General features: G+C 42.3%; 3 protein-coding genes across 8 annotated transcripts in view; 1 reads left to right on the plus strand and 2 right to left on the minus strand.

The window, feature by feature from the left end:
• The window catches only part of LOC142496125 (prostaglandin-E(2) 9-reductase-like), a 35152-nt gene extending 32457 nt beyond the window's left edge, over positions 1-2695 (plus strand). The window contains exon 9 of the mRNA XM_075602550.1: positions 322-2695. Coding sequence (XP_075458665.1) covers positions 322-364 — 43 coding nt within the window. The 3' untranslated portion in view covers positions 365-2695. The remainder of the gene's footprint in view (positions 1-321) is intronic.
• A 1542-nt stretch (positions 2696-4237) lies between these two features.
• Positions 4238-16138, minus strand: LOC142496130 (rho crystallin-like). Its single transcript, XM_075602557.1, has 9 exons — positions 15983-16138; positions 14151-14318; positions 13253-13369; positions 11186-11263; positions 9940-10062; positions 8896-9005; positions 7762-7927; positions 5815-5897; positions 4238-5323 (listed from the first exon to the last, which is right to left on the minus strand). Exons 1-9 carry the CDS (start codon positions 16067-16069, stop codon positions 5281-5283), a joined length of 975 nt encoding a protein of 324 aa, XP_075458672.1. The 5' UTR covers positions 16070-16138; the 3' UTR covers positions 4238-5280.
• Positions 16139-17544: 1406 nt separating this feature from the next.
• Positions 17545-20118, minus strand: part of CYREN (cell cycle regulator of NHEJ) — an 8555-nt gene continuing 5981 nt past the window's right edge. For all 6 annotated transcript variants that reach the window (XM_075602558.1, XM_075602560.1, XM_075602559.1 and 3 more), the window contains one exon: positions 17545-19877. In XM_075602558.1, the coding sequence (XP_075458673.1) occupies positions 19680-19877 (198 nt within the window). In that variant the 3' untranslated portion in view covers positions 17545-19679. The remainder of the gene's footprint in view (positions 19878-20118) is intronic.

Consider the following 20118-nt stretch of genomic DNA (forward strand, 5'->3'; position numbering starts at 1 on the left):
TTAGAGAGGGGACCGCCGGCAGGGGGGCGCAGGGAAAAAAGTTTGCGCCCCCCTGCATTAGACTATGTTCATTTTTGCAGTTAGTTAGGAAATCGGGATTGTGACTATCGCAATTCTCATGCATTACTGCCAAAAAGCCATATTCAAATGAATTTGATAACATACAGTGATCATTGATATCTAATTCTTAGTGACTATGTCCCTTCATTAATGGGAAGACAGGTAATAGTTTTTTTGGGATTTCATTATTGATATATCAGAGTTATGTGTCCCATTGATTGGCACTGTGTCACAATTAATTTTTGCAATTGGTTTCTGTAGCTGGATGGACCACCCTATGTTCCCATTCAATGATGAATATTAAAGGGATAAGAAAAATATTCACACCCCCTGATGACCTGCAGCAAACGCATGTGCACGATTTCGACTGGTGAGGATGTGGCTGTTACTTCAATATGAGAATTCAATTATACATTTTTAATACCATATGGGACTGTTGAGGCAATGTATGAAATGAACCTTCTATGTGCGGTGATTACAGTAGATGGAAGACACTTTGCAGCACACACTTTTCTTTACTCCTTGTTTCAACTTCTTCTTGTTATAACTCCACACTTAATCCAAACTGCACAAGATCAAAATGCAATTCACTCATACAGCTCAACACACGCAAGCTCAGGATTCACTACAAGCCTCTGTTCAAAGCCAGACATGGTGTTTTGGTCATGTGCAGTTTGGATTAAGTGTGGAGTTATAACAAGAAAAAGTTGAAACAAGGAAGGTGTGAAACAAGAAAAAAGAAGTCTTCACCCTCCGTAACCCGGCGTTTAAGGAAGCTCTCGACCCGCGACGTCATCCATTGCAACCCAACTCCATCCTTCATGAAGAACAGCATCAGGAAACACTGTTTGGAGAAAAAAAGTTTACAGCCATCGACGTGGACAACGTGACTGGTTTTCACATCCATAAATATATATATATATATATAATATATATATATATAATATATATATATATATATACTGTATATATATATATATATATATATATATATATATATATATATATATATATATATATATATATATATATATATATATATATATATATACGGTACTGGTATTGTACTGTTCTATTTGCGCCTGGGATTTGATTTGTTTGTTCAATTTGCGTTATTTACATGCTTGCTCGTGGTTGTAAAATGAGATATGTAGGCTTAACTACCAGACCATTCAAACATAGAGTGCTGGAACATATCAGACTAATTATTCAAAAAAGATCAGACACATCCTGTGTCGAAACACTTCAGTGTCTGTCAGTCTGGCAGCCAGAAGGACTTTAAATGTGTGGCAATTGAGCATGTTAAGTCACATTTGCGAGAAGGGAACAAAACTTCTGTTCTATATCAAAGAGAGGCTTACTGGAGTTTCTCTTTGCACACGTTAATATCTAATGGTCTCAACACCGAACAATCAATGAACACCTAAAGCTACGCTTATAGTGCCGGCGTCACGACGGCGACGTCTGGGTACGGTCGCTGGAAAAATCAAATTGAGATGACTTCCAGCGATCGCGACCAAGCCGTCACGCCGTCGCGTCGCGTCGCACTAACTATAAGCGCACGGGATGGTGGAAATGCATTTGTTTTGATGCAACGTCATGTCGCTCTCGCCGGCACTATAGGCGCAGGCTAATGGTCTCAACCCTGAATGGGACCTTAAATATTTTCTATAATGGAAATATTAATATTCTAAGATACTCCACTTGTAACATAGGATATTTGTCCTATTACATCTCCCTCCACTTTTTCATCTTAATATTATCTTGACTTAAACATGTTCCTTCTAAAACCACTAAGTCACCAAACTACACTACAATGTTCCTAATGAGATACATTTTATAGTACTTATTTACTAATTGTATCTGTTAGTCCATATCCAGCAGAAACTGTCTGGACCCTGTTCGAATGATACATTTGGCCCCAGGCATCTAGTAACACTGGTTTGTCATATAAAACATAAATTGATTGAACAAGTTTATCTTGTCTCCATATAATTCTGTATCATTATTGTTTGATTCTATATGATTGTTTTTAAAAACAAACTTTATAACCGTCCATTCCAGTGTTCTTTTCATACCAATGTCCAGATATTAGAAGATTTTTCTCTAAATTACTGGTTTAATGACATGTTTATGGTTCTGTATTTAATGAATATTATTAACACAATATGTATATCACTTATTTCAACTTTACGAAATTATGCATGAACTTTTTTTCATTATGAATAGGTTCAAATGATGTATTGGATGTTTATGTTATATAGATCTCTTTATATTTGAATTTCATTAGAGATCGACATATACTTACATTAAATTTCTCTATGGGATATGTCACTATTTCCTTACATAGTGATCAATATATACTAATTTAATAGATATGCAGATTTCTAAGTATATACTTTGCAATATAACATTAATGGTCTCCATTTGTGTCTGTTTTTGCTGTTTTTTCACAATTAATTATTGATTGGCATCAGTTGTCTCTTTTTATTTGTGGGAGATATAAATAGTTTACCCCTCCCTCACCTGTATACTCTTTGAGAAAGCGCCATAGGGGGTGTGAAACGCGTGGGAGGAGAGTCTTTCTGTTTTGTCCATGTTTTTTATGTATACCAATAAATTGGTTTTAATTTTCCTTGCTGGTGGGATTTTTCTGGAGTGGCCGTCTCTGCGATCTATACAACCTTTCTACCAAAAATAGATTGTAAGTTCTATGGGGCAGGGACTTGTGCCTGCAAATCGTCTATGTGCCGTCTGGGAGGTCTGGGACCGTTTTGTTTTGTCTGGAGAGATATCCGGAAATAGGGAGTCCCCAGAGCTAAAAAAATACTGCCCCTTTGCTCTGGGGGAAACCTTACTATCGTTTTAAACCTGTAAAAAGTGCTGCTTTAACCGAATTTAGATTTATTTTTTCTATATAGCATTTGTTGGTCAGAACCTCAGAACCTGATTAAACCTGGTCCCTGGAGGTTGACATCTCTGTCTGGGGGATATTGATTTTAATACAGAACATTTTAATTAATTAATTTTGACTTCAGAGAATAAAGAAATAATAATAATTTTTCTTACAAAGCCTAACAGTGTATGCAGCGCTGTACATATAATGTTTCAGGCACAATTATGCCCTGACCTGCAGCGCTTACAATATACTTTTTGGTGCCTCGGGCTCAGGGAGAGTCGGCTCTGTGATTGGAGAACATAGTTCAATGATAGTGCTCTAATGACCATAGGTGATAAACATGTTATCAATGGCAATTTCTTGATTGAAGAGGAACACTGGGCTGGGTGTGTGATAAATGAGTGAGTGCTAAGGTATATAGGTGGGCGTGCTCTGTGATTGGGACTGGGATCACCTGTTTTAAGGGCAGTGTCCTTAACACTGAGCTACTCCATGAATGTGCCTGCTTCCCAGCGTCTGAGTCCTGACAATACTGAAGCCTTCTGGGGAATAAAAGGGAAGGGACCGATGACATGGGGGCATAAATAGCCCCTTTATGCGCTCTCTCCTTCCTCTTCCTCCTCCCCTCAGGCGCGGTTTCCATCTCTGTGAATTAAATCTCCATGCGGGTGTTGGAGGGGTCTCTCGACTCAGCAGCTGGAGGGGCGGAGGGGTGGATGGGGTGTCTTAGAGTGTTTGAAGGGTTTCTCACATTGTACTGTTAAAGCTGTTATTATGTATAATAATAATAATAATGTGTACATTAATTGATGTCTCTGGTGTGGAATTTGCCATTCTGCCAGAGCAGCGGCTCTTTGGGGCTTTGCATAATGGGGTGGAGGTGTTGCCGGTTGGCCCTAGTAAAGATGGTGCAGCCTACTACTGTACATGGTGGGTTGAGGATTTGCTCTTGGCTAGGATCGGCAGGCTTGAAGGGCAGTTTCCTCTTTTGGGGGTCTGGTGGGACCTACTTTGGGAACGGTCAGGCTGCGTCTGTACCCTTGGAGTTGTGAGCAGGTTTTGCGAGCCAATTCCCTCATTACATGTTGGTTCTTGTTATCATCAGGTTTTCTCATTAAAAGCTGTGGCCTTTCCTGCCAACCTGGTGTTTGGGTCATTTATAGGGCTATCTGCAAGGTGGGCTGTATATCATTGTTGGGGGAGGAGGGGGGTTACATGAGTCCTAGGTCATGTCAGTAATGATTGTAAATCCAATCAGGTGGTTGACGCGTGATAGTACTAAGGGGTAAAAACTGCCACTACTTTATTTTGCAAACACACAATACCACGATATTTGTATAGAAAGCAGGATATGTTTTAGAAAGACTCTCTCCTATTCTATTTTTAAAGCATATTATATACATCTTTCTAAAATTAGGTCAAAAAAAGTTTTTTTACCAAATGTATAACAGGTTTCAAATTTCTCAAAAACCTAATATCACTTATAATCTGAACCCAAAGTGGCTAAACATCTATATTTTTACATGAATATTTATATACAATGATACAATGCTGGATAATTACTGTATGCAGGGCAAATTATGTGGTCAGGATAAAAAAGAAAAAGTTAAGGAAAGTACAGATACAAAATGATTTAGTAAAATGAAACAATGCGCGCAGTTCCAATAGGTTCCCTTGATATTCAAAATGGGTGGTCTCCCTCTGCTGCTTCCACGCTCCCGTGATCAGCGTGGTTTTGCAAAAAGAAAGCGCAAAAAGGGAAAACACACAGTCAGTAAAAGATAAAGGTTATTATGTTAGACTAAAAAAAAAATGCATCATAAAATTGGCTTAATAAAAATAGATCCACATGGACCCAAAGTCCCACAATCATGAAGCACTAATGGGGGGGTCCCTGATTCCAAAACCCTCGGATCTAATGGTGGAAAAAACAGTCCTGGGATAATGCTGGATGTTGTTACAGGAATTCCCTTACCTGGCATGGGGTGCGGTCTCTGTCCAAACACAAAGTAAGTGTAACAACATCCAGCATTATCCCAGGACTGTTTTTTCCACCGTTAGATCCGAGGGTTTTGGAATCAGGGCTAGTCACTAAGCAGTATTCTGCCATAACACATCATGCATGTCAGTGGGATGTAAGGTGTCTGCCAGTCACAGAAGGTTTATTATAACAGAATGCTGCTTAGTAAATATGGGCCCAATCTGTATAAAAAGAGCGTCTTTGCAATGAGCTCAGTTGCTAAATGTCTAAATGTATTTGGGGTTCTGCGGCTCCTCCATCGTCGTGGATGCAGGCTGTATAAACGCCACAGCGCTTGTCTTCAATATTCATCATGAAATGGGTACTCTGGGTGTTCCTTCATTCTGCAAATGGTTAAAAACAAAGCACAAAATGAGCACGTGCGTGTGTTTCTAAGCACCCTGTGTGGGACCTGTGGGAGAATTGGGCACCATTCAGCACCAAAATGTTTCTCTCTTTCGCCAATACTAACAATTAACATTTCTGAAAATGTCCTGCTCATTTTTTTTGCCCAGAACTGCATCTTGGATGTGGAATTATTTCAGTGAATAATGGGAATATCTACGGTATTTAACTGTGTCATTCAACTGTGTTTAGATCATTTTGTCCTAAATCTCAAGAATAGGGATGGACAATTTTGTCACGTTGGTTCACATAACGGTCTTAATCCATAATGGTTATGAAAAGCAGCTTTACACAGAAAGGGTTAGGAACAGGGGGAGTTTGCAGGGCATTGCAAAGTATTGTTTTTTCACCTGCATGGTCCAGTGTTGTTAGATACAGTAGCAGCTGTGTTATACACAAGTACCAATTAATATCCAGGAAAATAACTTACTCTTTGAATGGCCCATAGTGCAGGTTTTTGTCAAGTCCATTCAGTGTTTTTATGTCTTCTGGAGTTAGCACAAAGTCAAAGACCTGCCCAGAGAAAGGAGTTGGAAGTTTCAGACAGTTATATCCCTACTGTACAAGGTTTGCAGGTGCGATATTTGCCTCAGTGAGTTAAGATAATTGAATTGTGTGGTAGTAGAATCAGAGCAGGATGTCATTTCTCTCCACAAGGACTTGGAGAGACTGGAAACTTGGGCAGGTAAATCGCAGATGAGGTTTAATACTGATAAATGTAAGGTTATGCATTTGGGAAGTAAGAATAAACAGGCGACTTACAAATTAAATGGAGATAAATTAGGGGAATCCTTGATGGAAAAGGATTGAGGAGTGCTTGTAGACAGCAGGCTTAGCAATAGTGCCCAAAGTCAGGCAGTAGCTGCAAAGGCACACAAGATCTTATCTTGCATCAAACGGGCAATGGGTGGAAGGGAAGTAAACATAATTATGCCCCTTTATAAGCCATTAGTAAGACCACTCCTTGAATATGGAGTACAATTTTGGGCACCACTACTTAGAAAAGACATTATGAAACTAGAGAGAGTGCAGAGAAGAGTGCCACCAAATTAATAAAGGGGATGGACAATCTAACTTAAGAGGAGAGGCTATCTAAATTAGATGTATTTACATTTGAAAAGAGGCATCTGAGAGGGGATATGATAACTATATACAAATATATTCGGGGATAGTACAAGGAGCTTTCAAAGGAACTATTTGTCCCAAGGACAGTACAAAGGACTCATGCCATCCCTTAAGGTTGTAAGAAAGTAGATTTCACCAGCAACAAAGGAAAGGGTTCTTTACAGTAAGGGCAGTTAAAATGTGGAATTCATTACCCATGGAGACTGTGATGGCAGATAAAAAAAAATTGTTAAAAAAAAAAAAAAAGTTGGACATCTTTTTAGAAAGGAAAGGTATACAGGGATATACCAAATAAGTAAACATGGGAAAGATGTTGATCCAGGGACTAATCCGATTGCCTATTCTTGGAGTCAGGAAGGAATTTATTTTTTCCCCTTATGAGATATCATTGGATGATATGACACTGGGGTTTTTTGTTTGCCTCCCTATGCATCAAAAAGTAAATATAGATATAGGATAAAGTATCTTTTGTCTAAATTTAGCATAGTTTGAACTTGATGGACCTACGTCTTTTTTAAACCTCATCTACTATGTAACTATGTAACACAATTTATCAATTAGTCCATAAAAATATTCCAAGAGGCACAAGTATAGTGGAGCTCATAAAAAAGAGAAAAGAGGGAAATATTGTATGATATTGCACTCACACATCTATTGTATTAACCATAATAATCATGACAGGTCTCTTTGTGCTCCAGCAATTTTGCATGACTATTTCTGTGCTGTGTTTTACAATATCACACAATTTTTTCTTTTTTTGAGCTGCTAATATTTGTAGGGACTTTGCAAAGATAACCCCTGTACCGTTGCAGAAATAGGGAGAGCAAGAGTTATCACCATAAAGATCTAAGGTCTATTTCATTCTAATTTCTTCATATATGCATTGTAAGGAATTTAATTACGATTATAATTTTGGGATATATTTGCACGTTCACATTGAAGTCACAGCATTTTTATTCCAAAAGCGCCATTTCATGTTTTGAATTTTAAATCATCTACAAATCCCAAGGGAAACAAAACATTTCTCTTCTCATCTTTGTATTTCCTCATACAGAATTCTAAAACAAATATAAGAAATAAACTAATTAAAACTTGATGCTCCCAAATAAATTCAGGAAGCAGTCAATGTTTACACTGAAATCATTATTTAGTGTTATCGCTGTTATTATTATAGATAGATATTTTGTCTGCGTTGACACTGGCTGAAACACACACAAAGAAATAATATTTATTGGTATTTAATAATCGTTACCCCAAAGTTCTGTTTGAGGCGCGCTGGACTGAAACTCTTGGCCAAAACTACGATGCCCTTCTGGAGGACAAAGCGCATGGCTACCGCTGCAGGGGTGCGTTTATACTTTGCAGCCACACTCGCTAGTACGGAGTCTTCAAGCAGAACAGGAGTGCTCAAATCCACCCTGCAAGGACAGAGAGAATGTTCAATGCTTCTGGCATTGTGTTATATTGTTACTTTGTTGCCGCTGTTGACAATTGCCAGCAGAAAGTACTGGAACAGAACAAGTCTGCTGTTACATGTAGAGTGTATGGTAGAAGACTAAGCAGGGCAGCAGACAGATTTCCCAGGCCCAGGACTAGAGTTTTGATCGGGGTCCCCCCTTCATCTCGGCGGCTTTGCAGCACCCCCCCTTTCACAGCTCTTCATGAGCCCCTCCTCCATCTCCCTCCCCCCCTCTAACACCTCATCCTCTATCCCCCTTCTCCCCATGTATTTCTCTTCCCCCCCTCTGTCTCACACTCTCCCCCCCCTCTGCTATCACATAATTACCCCCCTCTCCCTCAATCCCCCCTCCACACACACACACAATCACCCTGATACACGTACAATCCCTCCCCACTATAATACCTGTCGCGCTCCCTCATCTCCTTCTTCCTGTCGGCGCCCGGGTTTCAACTTCCAACCGGAGTGGGGAGCTGGAGGAGGAGGGGGCCCCTGCGCTCCCTCCTCCAGCTCCCCTCTCCAGTTGGGTGAAAGTTGGATCCCGTTGCCGACAGGAGGGAGAGCGGGGCCCCCGAAGGCGCGGGGGTGCTCGTCTACCTTGTATTGGACCAACAAGTAGTGGATATGTTACAAGCTTTCGAACCTCTCAGGGTCTTGTAACAGATCAACTACTTGTTGGTCCAATAACAAGGTATCATACCCCCTACTCCCTCTCCCTCCTGTGTTACTACTTGGAAGAAAGGACCAACACGGCTCTCCCACCCTTCTTTGCCTATTATAAAGGGAGAAATTAAACTGTGCTTAGGTCGAAGTTGAATAAGCAAGAACTCTTTAGAACAGTCTGAATGGGAATTGCCTAAAACGTTTTGTGGAGATACTACAACTAAAATAAAAAGTGGGATGTGTTGATACTACTTCAGTACTTACCAGTTCTTGTCTCTGTGTGAACCCAGAACACTGTAAGCCACCAGAACTATATCCTTGGACTTGCAGTACTCCTGCAGTTTGCTTTGGTTCAAATACACATGACACTCCACCTGTAGGACCCAGGCGAAATATGCAAAACATTAAATCCATAAAAAGCATTCTGTATAGAACCAGCCTGACTAATCCTTTATACCTGTGGTTTGCAACCTGTGTTCCATGACACTAGGGGGCTCAGGGGAAAAAAACGAATCATGCCGTATATATTTTACTCTTAGACCCAATACATATTTTTTTTTTAAATGTGATTTAAAAAGTTAGTAAAATGTTGTCAAAAAAATGAATATATAATATAGACGTGTTATTTTACATTGTATCCCAACCACAGCAATAGTATGTACAGTATGCACACATAGGATAAGCCGGCTGGGGTTCTGCAAATTCCCAATAACTTTTTAAGGGGAGTCACAGTGCATCTTTAGTGGGTTCTATAGTTCTCAGAGGCATAGAAACCATTTCATTAGGCTGTCGAAACAGGAATGGCACTAGTGCAGTAATGCTGTGGGTTGAGTAGAGATTGCTGTGCTGACACAACGTAAGCAGTTCTCTGCTGCAAAACATGTGACAATGTGCTCAGTCACATAGATTAAGCATTAAGCATTAATCTTGGAGACCATATAGTACACTTGAAAGAGGAAACTGGCCTTGAAAGTTCATAAACAGTAAAGCCTTCAGTATGAAGAACGTCCATGCTGGTATCACTGACGAAACTTGATAAGCAAGGTGTATAGCAATTAACTATGGGGCTAAAAGGTGAAATAACTCACTCGCAAGATGTTAAAAGATTCTGCTGGTTACATAGAATTCTCTCAGGTTGTTAGTGCAAACACTTAATTTTAAGTCTTAACGCCAATAAAAGTGATAAACCTCATAGGTGCAAATGTAACACTGTAGCTTTAATGAATGATTGCCACATTTTGGTTGACAGATACAATAATACACATATTCAGCTAAACCCCTCTCCTGGCATCCATTCAGTGCCCATACCTGGTTACAGACTGGCTTGTATTTCAGTCCTGGCTTGCTGAGGAGGCGCTCTAGCTGCCTGCGGTTGAAGTTGGAGACTCCGATGGACTTCACCAGTCCGGCGTCTTTACACGCCTCCAGCGCCTGCCACGACGAAACCATCACGTCAACCAAAGGGAGCAACAGATGACTGGCAAAAAAAGGGGATCTCTACACAGTATGGAGGGGTCTGCAGTGCATTGTGGGGGATGTGTTCCCGGCCCAGTGAGCAGTGAAGGGGTTGAGGTGTATGAATCATGTCATTAAACAGGGCCCTATTGAAACATAATGTTAGGAATGGTAACATTTTGGAACATATTTACCAAGAAGTGTTACCTCCATTCTGCAAGGCACACGGCAAGAGGCCGTATTTACCAAGGCGCTCTGAAACAGATCTTACGGACTAGCACAGCTTAATAATTATGGCCTTGTGTGTGATTACCAACTGGACGGGAGTCCTTAAAAAGGCTGAAAATAGACGTGTCTTTGCCAATACCTGTTGATGGAATTGTATTTAGGATTATTGAGGGGCTATCCCGGGGAGAAGGAGGGAGAGAGGGAGGTGATGTGAAAAGGTCCTGAATAGGCAAGGAAGATCTTCAACAAGGCAGAAGTTGAAGGTGTTTGTGCCCCCCCCCCCCCCCACACACACACACTTTCAGGATTTATTCTGGTAGATAAACATTCTGGCATGATTCTCAGACCAAATAACCTGGTGGGTAGAACTGAAATGAAATTATCCCTTTGTAGCTACATGAAAATTGTAAAGCGTTGGAAACGTATCGGCACAAAGTGTTAAGAGCATCTCCTTTATTTCCCTTCACTGGTTTGATAACGCGGAACACTGAAAGTGAAGATGAGCTATACATTTTTTTTTATATATAAAGATGGTGTTTACAGAACTGGGATACAGAAAATGTCTGCCAGGAGTCTTCTATGGAACACATAGCGATATATAGTACTGTATATTTGACTGCAGGAGGTGGACGACATAGGCATATTTCCTAATGATTTCTTTTCGCTGAGTACGAAACTGGAAATGTTCCCAGGTTTTCCAGGGAATAATTCTGTCGGCTAGAAAACGAGTACATAAAAATGCTGAGTTTGGACTTGATATACAAAAGGGAGAATCACCACTCAGCCCTAATAGACCTTGTATTCGATAAGTTTGGACTTGTAAAGAAGTTTGAAAGGAACACACATAAACCCATACATATGTGCCATTTACCTCCCATGTGGAACAAAAATCCACATTGTCATAAACGATTGGCTTATCTGGGTCACTGGGGTCCTCAGAACCTGTGGGCTAAAAGAAAGGAGGTTGCATTATAGAGTTTACAGTCTGTGCCTGTCTTGAACCAATCAATTCAATAGTTACAGTACAATGCAAGTACATTCCAGGAATAAGGTTCTCAACAAGAGTGACATTTCCCCAGTGCCTGCATCACACGTATATACCCTAAAGGGATCCTTATGGAAAAATCCATTAGGATTTGAGTTTATAGCGGATGAAATATATCCCATTACCATCAAAATAATATCATGTGTAGTTCGTCCATAGTGCGAATGACGGCACGCGCAAACAAAATTCAGCAGCTCTATAGGGCTGGTCATAATGAGCGCGAGCGCATGCGTGATGAGGAGGGACCGCGCGGCAGAATTTTGAGCGGACAAATTTTTTCTGAATTTGTAGCGCGATGGGCCGGGTCACGTGAGCGGTTCAGCCAATGGGGGCGAACCAGCCTCGTGACGTCACGCCCATTCCTCCGTCACGCCTCTCCCGTTGCTAGTGATCTGAGTCTACCGATCGCTCGGGCGCCATGCACTCCATCACGCCACCACGATGTCCGAGGCCTTACACTTCTTTAATTAACAGTGTAATTGCATGTGTAATACGCATTTGATTTCAGTTTCTAACATGTTTTAATATTTATTGATTGCTTCAGGAAACTGCTTATTTGGACAAATAAATATTGAGAAATACCGGGTCACGGTTTGCTATTCTAAGGCTACGTTCACACAGGGGGCTTTGCGATGCTGCGTGCGCGTGAGCGCGCCTCCGTCTCCTGGTCGATGTGTGATCATCCCCAGCAGACGGAATGATCTGACACAAGGCGACATCCAGGGTGGGGGTGTTTGTGTGTCTTTAAAGAGCCAGTCATCTTCCATTCCACACTGGGCTGGAGCAGGGAGCCGGGCAGTGTTTCCACTTACATATAAGGATTCCAATCCTACAATTCTTGGTCAAGAAATAACATTTCCTGGACAAAAACCTCTGATCAAAAATGTAGCTAAACGGTGGTACAAGTTACAACATGTATGAGAAGAACAGACAAAGCTGTGCATTTTCCTTAGTTCTGCCTATTGATCTGCAGCTAATAAACCTGCTGCAGCTGCAGTGTGCAAGTCATTGTGCCTTTTACCCTCCCCTGTGGGCTGGCAAACTGAAAGTGAGTGACATAAGTGCTGTTAACATGACACAAATTCACACGTGTGTGTATGCATGAGCCTACCCTCCGATTTCACTGCCCAGAACTGCCGAGTCTCTGGTCAATTTCAGCAGCCAATCAATGTAAACGTCTGGACATTGGCTGCTGAAATTGACGTCGCGCTGCTGCAGCCGGAGATCACAGATTGAAAAGACTCCCGCGGCTGCAACAGCGTCGACGCCGCACTTTGCAGCCAAAGGTAGTTTCAATACTGAACACTACCATTGGCCGCCAGGAGTCTGTGATGAATGCGCACGTCGTGCAGCGCGCTGTGTGAGCGGGGCCTAAGGCAGACTGATTCTTCCATCTGGTAGCACGGAAATGGTTGGGAGATAGAAGCTTGAGAATGGAGGCTGGAGTATGGTAGAAGCATGATGTGTATAATTAGTAGTATTATTTATCATTGTGCTATGCATAAGCTTGGAACTTTACAGAAACAAGTCACACACAAGCCAGCATATAATGAACAAGAGCTTACAGGGGTCGTAGGAGCACATGTGCATTACTTTCATGATGCATGGCATTAACAGGTGCACTATTTGAGTGAGTGAATGAAGTTCAGCTTCCAGCCTCGAATAGAGAAAGCCACTCCTAAAAGTAGGGAGGGTGCTTTGCGAACGCTAATGAGAATGAAGTCCAAAGGAAGAGGAGAATGGTAGAGGCAAGTGAAACAGAAAGCAGACAGCATTGTGCAGAGGGAAGCAGGGACATACTGTAGCAAAAGGTTAGAGCAGAGACAAAAGGTGATGCAGATGCAGCCAAGTCTGCTAGTTAATACGGAATTTAATAGCAATATTTATATTCACCTTTATAGAGAAAGGCCAGTGCATTATAAACAGGTCAATATAGTCCAGCTGTAGGTCTTTCAAAGATATCTCCAGCCCTTGGCGGACTAACTCGGGAGAGAAAAACGAGCACCAAAGCTGCAAGAAATGCCAAAAAACATCAATTATAACTGTTATTATTTCATTATAAAATATTTTACCAATGTCATTGTCACTATGGCCAGTATTTATCAAGTCACAATGTGGGTTTTCGCACCCCGAGCCGGCGGTAACTGTCATTGACTGGAAAAACAGTTAACGCCGGTTCTGGGTGCGGTAACCCACATTGCATCTTGGTAAATACCGGCCTAAGAAAACTCATTTTTTCAAACAATTTTCAAGAGCAATTATAGAGCTGCGGTAAATGGATGTACAATAGGTAGCATTATTTTAATCTTGCCTCTCTTTACAGCAATGTATCAAGGTACTTTGCTACACTTGTTACCCTGAGTGCATCAGCCTGCAATACAGGCAGTGACATGATGCACATATTATATTGTGAGAGTGTGCGTGTGAGAGAATGTGAGTGAGAGTGTATGAGGGTGTGAGAGAGTGTGAGAGTGGTTGAGGGCGTGAGAGCGGTTGAGTGTGAGAGAGTGTGAGTGAGAGAGTGAGTGTGAGTGAGAGAGTGTGAGTGACAGAGTGTGAGTGAGAGAGTGTGAGTCTAAGAGAGTGATACTGGGAGAGAGTGTAGGAGGAGTGTGAGAGTGTGAGTGAGAGTGAGAGTGGGAGTGGGAGTGGGAGTGGGAGTGTGTGAGAGTTGGAGAGTGTATCTGGAGGAGCTTTGAGACAGTTGTTTTCAGAGCTCACAGTGATGGAATAGCCATAATACTGCATTTATTCTAGATGACTGCATACAGTATGTTCATGAGCAACATACCTTCCCAGTGTAGAATATATCCTCTCTTTTCACTGTGCCATCTGCTATCTTTGACCGAATAGCCCGCCCAATCTCCACCTCATTGCCATAGATGTGGGCACAATCAATGTGCCGATAGCCCATTTCAATTGCCACCTTTGTAGCTTCTTCACCAATACTTCTGGCGACCTATTAAAACAAAAAAATGAACAAGGGCAAATATGAGAAGAAAAGCAACATAGTAACTCAGTCAGGTCATATAATACAAATTATCTTTAACTGTGCATGCAATGTCTTGTATATAATGTATACCCTGCTCATTATGTAACTGTATTTGTAACCATGTATTATTGGTCTTAACTCTGTGCCCAGGACATACTTGAAAACGAGAGGTAACTCTCACTGTATTACTTCCTGGTAAAATATTTCATAAATAAATAAATATACAGTAACCTCTGGATATAACGGCAATGTCTATCTAACGGCACATTTCGAGATGGCCAATCACGAGCCACAATGTCACAGCCCTGGCAGTAAAACACGTTCTGTAGCATACAATAACCCCTCAACAATGGCTCCTAAGATTGACAAAGTAAAGGCCGGAGAGAAATGAAGAAATACATGGTAAGAAACTTGAAAAAGGTGTAAGCAGGAGTTTTTTGATATGTGAGTAGTAGTAGTAGTAGTAGTATGTCTTTATTTATATAGCGCCATAAATATACGTAGCGCTTCACAGTAGTAATACATGTTGTAATCATATAAATAACAAATAATATAAATAACAGGTCATGGGAATAAGTGCTTCATACATAAGAGTAACATTAAGGAAGAGGAGTCCCTGCTCCGAGGAGCTTACAATCGAATTGGTAGGTAGGAGAACATATAGAGACAATAGGAGGGAGTTCTGGTAAGTGCGTCTGCAGGGGGCCAAGCTTTATGTGTCATGTGTCCAGGATTATCCACAGCGCTATTCATATGCTTCTTTAAGCAAGTGTGTCTTAAGGTGGGTCTTAAAGGTGGATAGAGAGGGTGCTAGTCGGGTATTGAGGGGAAGGGCATTCCAGAGGTGTGGGGCAGTCAGTGAAAAAGGTTTAAGGTGGGAGAGGGCTTTAGATACAAAGGGGGTAGAAAGAAGACATCCTTGAAGACCCTGGCCTTAGACAGCGCGCCGTCAGGGGGCGTGTCGGGGGTGGCCCAGTGACGTCACGGAGCTGGTTCGCCCTCATTGGGCGAACCACTCACGTGACCGGCCCTGCGCTCCCTTGAGCGCTTGAATTTAAAAATCTGCTAAGACCTACGCTTCCGCGCGCTTGCGGAAGCGTAGGCGAGCCCCTACTAAAGCCGCTCTAATTGCGGCTGTAGGGGCTCAGTGCCGAGCAGAAGCGTGCCTCAGCGCGCCTCCGCCAGCAAGCAGCAACCCTGGATGAGGCCTAAGGCTGTGTCCATAGGACTGCAGCTGTGCTGAGGCGCGCGGAGGCTGAGGGAAAGCGGGTGCTTTCCCTGGCCTTGGTCCGCACGCCGTCCGGGGGCGTGTCAGAGGGGGGGCCTGTGACGTCACGGAGCTGGTTCGCCCTCATCGGGCGAACCGCTCACGTGACCAGCCCTGCGCTCCCTTGAGCGCTTGAATTTAACATTTTGCTAAGACTTACGCTTCCGCACGCTTGCGGAAGCATAAGCGAGCCCCTGCATAAGCCGCTCTCATTGCGGCTGCAGGGGCTCACTGCCGAGCAGCAGCGCGCCTCAGCACGGGTCAGCGCATAAGCGCTGACCATGCCCGAGACCTTAGCCTCATCGTTGCAAAGTGCTGAGAATAGTCACTATCAGATAACATAGTACACAGAGCTGTAACTTACGTCAGGAGAGGCGTAAGTGCCCAGGCCAATTATAGGCATGCGGTTTCCATCGCTTAAGGTGATGCGCGTGTCCGTGGTGAGTGCCATGTTCCTGAGTGCGCAGGGAGTGTGAGACGGGCCGCCTGCACACCTGAATATATAGGGAGTGTAAAGCCCTGGGCTGATAAGGGCTAAGGGAGTGGCCCAACCCTTCAAAACAGGTGAACGTAAGAACATAGAAGTCAAAGCAGGCGCAGCTGCAGGAAAACTGGGGCGAAGCCAGAACAAAAGCCTTGCACCAGATCGATCAAAGGGAAAAGTCCAGCTACTGTTTAGTAAACATGGGCCCATGTCTTTATTAAGTGACGGTATTGTGTGACAGTATTGTGTGCCAGTATTCATGTGAGATAAACCTTCAGTGTGAAGTTAGCACAAAATATTTCGTTTTCTTAGAAACGTCAACCTCAAAGTTCTCAAATCATTGATGCAAAGTAAGTGACTTCTATCTGTGATGTAGTAACAAAGGAGGGAGAGGGAGTAGGGGGGTATGACACCTTTTATTGGACTAACAAGTACTGTAGTTGATATGTTGCAAGCTCTCTCCACTGTTCTTTGCTGTCACATTATATGGAGAATTGCATTATGAACGTGTGAGTAGAGCTCTACTTTGTATCTCTGCCTTTGAGGAGACCTGCACTTTGAAGAAATTGCTCACTATTAGCTTGCCTCCCTAACATCTGGGCATTTCAGCAACAGCTGGGATATAGCTGCCTGCTTCATTCAGCAGCCCTCGGTTTCTAGCAACCATATCAGGCGTGCACTTATACAAATGATCACTATAGTGATAAAACTGGGTAATTTGTAATGTTGCACTGCAGAGGCGGCTTTATTTATCTGGTGTATTGCGGTCAGCCAACCTTTGTGATACATTGCATCCTATCATTAGCTATTCTGTGCATTAGTATTGCATAATAACTGAGATACAGTATAGCTGCCTGCTTCACTCCGCGCTTTCTGTCTTCAGCACCCATATCAGGTGTGCATGGATACAAATGCTACCAATTTAGTCATACCAATTAACCTGTTACATTGTTGCACTACAGAGGCTGCTCAACTTGTCTGCTAGACTGCGGCTAGCTAATTTTTGTGATACATAGTATCCTATCATAACCACCCTGTGCATTATTACTGCAGTGCTGCTCCACTTGCCAGCTACATTTTAACTAGTCCTTACTGATTGGCACTTTTCATTCTTTGCCAGGTATTACCACTCACCGTTAACTTGTTTCCGCTACGTGTGGCTACACCCTATTACTGTGCACTATCCCCCTCATTGGGGCGACATGTCTCGGGCACTATATTAATTAGGGTGTTTAATGCGTGTTTAGGGAAACGTTAACCCCCTACTGATGGCATCCCCATGCATACAGTATACATGTGCAGAGTAGTTAGGTATGTAGTAACTTCATATTTACTCCTTGTTTGACACCAATATCTGTGGTGCATGGAGTCAATGTAAGCCTGTTTCCCTGCCATCACGTATATACTCCGAGCTCACACTCCTATTAGGGTTAAATACAGTATTGTATTGTATGTCTTTATTTATATAACGCCATTAATGTACATAGCGCTTCACAGTAGTAATACATGGGGTAATCAAATAAATAACAGATGATATAAATAACAGATCATGGGAATAAGCGCTTTAGACATAAAAGTAACATTAAGGAAGAGGAGTCCCTGCCCCGAGGAGCTTACAGTCTAATACAGTATATATCTAGCTTGACTCATCAGTGTTAACCACGCACTTATCTTGAGCTCTCTGAGATGTGTCAGCTCCAGGCCACCTTGTCCCACTACCTCGTTTTCTTTAATGACTGTTTATACCCACAATACAGTGATACATGTTTTATTATATAATTAATAAAGTTATGTTTTTATTAAGGTGGCGTGAAACATAGTTTTTTCTTTGGCAGTGCACGCCTCTGTACCCTTCTTTTGCGCCGCATAGCAGTAGAGTGTGTGAGGTTTCTGGAGAGAACAGGCAAGTTTATATCGTGTGTCATGCATGATTATGTTTACTCCGTATCTTTATTTAAAGAGGACATCTTCTGTTTTATATACAGAACTTCTCCAACATTGACCTAGAGTAAAAGTGAATATGTTGAAAATGCAGCGTTTATACAACGGTTTGAAAGTTACCATTCGCCTGAAATATGTGACACGCTTGGATACAATTACCCAAACTCAGCAGTCATTGTTACAGAGGTTTTTTTTATAAAAGTCCCACTGTGCTGAGTCACCCAGTGACCTTGCTGCTTATCTCTCTGGGGAAGGTCATCTCTATATCCTTGTCTTACACTGTTTCAATAGAAGAGGACCGCACCTGCAAAGTCAGCAGGAAGCAGAAGAGATAACACTGGGAGATTAAAAGCTGCAGTTCAAGCAATATCCTACATGTGTTTTTTTTTTAATAAATCATCCCTGTACTATGAGAAAATACTTGTAGCATATAAAAAAATAAACAATTTTAAAGACATTTTTAATGTATTCTAATGTAACAAGCATTTTTTGGTCCTATAGCAACCATTTACAAAGTCACATCCCCTTACGCTACAGAAACAACATCACATTTTTGAGCCCTGCTTTCTTTCTAGCAGTGAACCAATTGAATCTTGCCTGCCTGGTCACATGATCTTCCTCACAGCACCTTGGCTGTCGGTGCAGCAGAATAGGACCCAAGATGCATTTAGTGAACCTCGAGCCAAATCTTCACCGATCGATCGACAACTTAGCTAATCACTTGTCAGTCTGTAGCTTGTATTGCTGCACATACGTGGGGGGGGGGGGGGGGTTATAATTTTAAACAACAGCTTGAACTGCAGATTTAAAAGTAGATTTAAAGCTGCATTCCACACTAAACTTTTTTTTTATTTTGGGAGGAGGGGGTTTATTCACCTAAACCTGGAGTTCTCTGGTGTTGTTGCGTGTTCCCCAATGGTAGTGGAAGCCCTAGTCTAAGATATTACTCCTTCTGTAAGGGAGTTGGGGGGGGGTAGGAAAATTTCTCCTGGACAGAAAATCTTGATCATGCTCAATCTGAGACAGCCAATATTTATTGGTTACCCGGCACCCATATCTCAGGAAGCCGGTGCACCGGAGACATGGGAGACCACGGATCAGCTCCAGGAACCCTCTTTTTCAGAAGAAGTGTATAACCAGAGAGACATAGATTCGGGAAATAAACATTGGCTTTTATTTAGCCCGTATCTTCCAAAAACAGCACAGCTTTAAGGCAGCATACAAATAAACAAAACAGCTTATCCCTCTGTACGGGCTGACACACTTCTCAGTACCTATCTGCAGGGCTGGGAGGCTAGGCCCATAGAGGTAGGTACCTATTATCAGGGGCTCTCTCAGTCTGGGTCCGGGTTGGTGTCTGTGTGGTGTTCCCTCTGGGGTTCCAGGGTCCGCTGCGTCCTGGACTGAGGGTCTGGTTCCCTGGGATCCCTCTCTGTCAGCAATACACTTCCTCAGTGCTAGAGAGATCCCCAGCATTTTAAAGCTGCAGACCAAGCAATATCCTACATGCGGTTTTTTTTTTTCTTTAATAAAATCAGTTCTGTACTAGTGCATCTTGTGTGTCACAATTGCCCCCTTCTTTTTCTTGTTGTAACACTTTGCCATCCTCATTTAAAAAAAATCTCTCTAACAAATTTTAGGGGGTCATCTTCGGGGTCATCCTCATTGCCGGAATGTGCCCCTGACACAGGTGGGGTGATTGCATGGGCTTGGGAAGTGACAGTGTGATGTTGGGACAGGGGGTCGCTCCGTCTGGGCTCATGTGCAGCGCCTTCTCGCTCTCTCCGTTTGTCTCAATTGTCTTCTGCCGGTCGTCTTTTCTCTGCCTGGAGTCCTGAAATATAAACTGGATTACGCACGGATCCATAAAGGTTTCGCAGAGGAAAGGTGGTTTGACAGTGAAAGGTTTGAAGCGTGTGTGAGCTGCAATATTATGACTGTACTCTGAAAAACTAAACAATGCTGCCCATCTTGAAGAGGCCTGAAAAATACCATCAATATTTCTGCAAGAAAAAAAGAACAATGTAAGAACTTCACAATGCAAATGGTGTCAACAGAATGAAGCAGGAAATGCA

The sequence above is a fragment of the Ascaphus truei genome, chromosome 5 (assembly GCF_040206685.1).
Source record: "Ascaphus truei isolate aAscTru1 chromosome 5, aAscTru1.hap1, whole genome shotgun sequence".
NCBI lineage: Eukaryota > Metazoa > Chordata > Amphibia > Anura > Ascaphidae > Ascaphus > Ascaphus truei.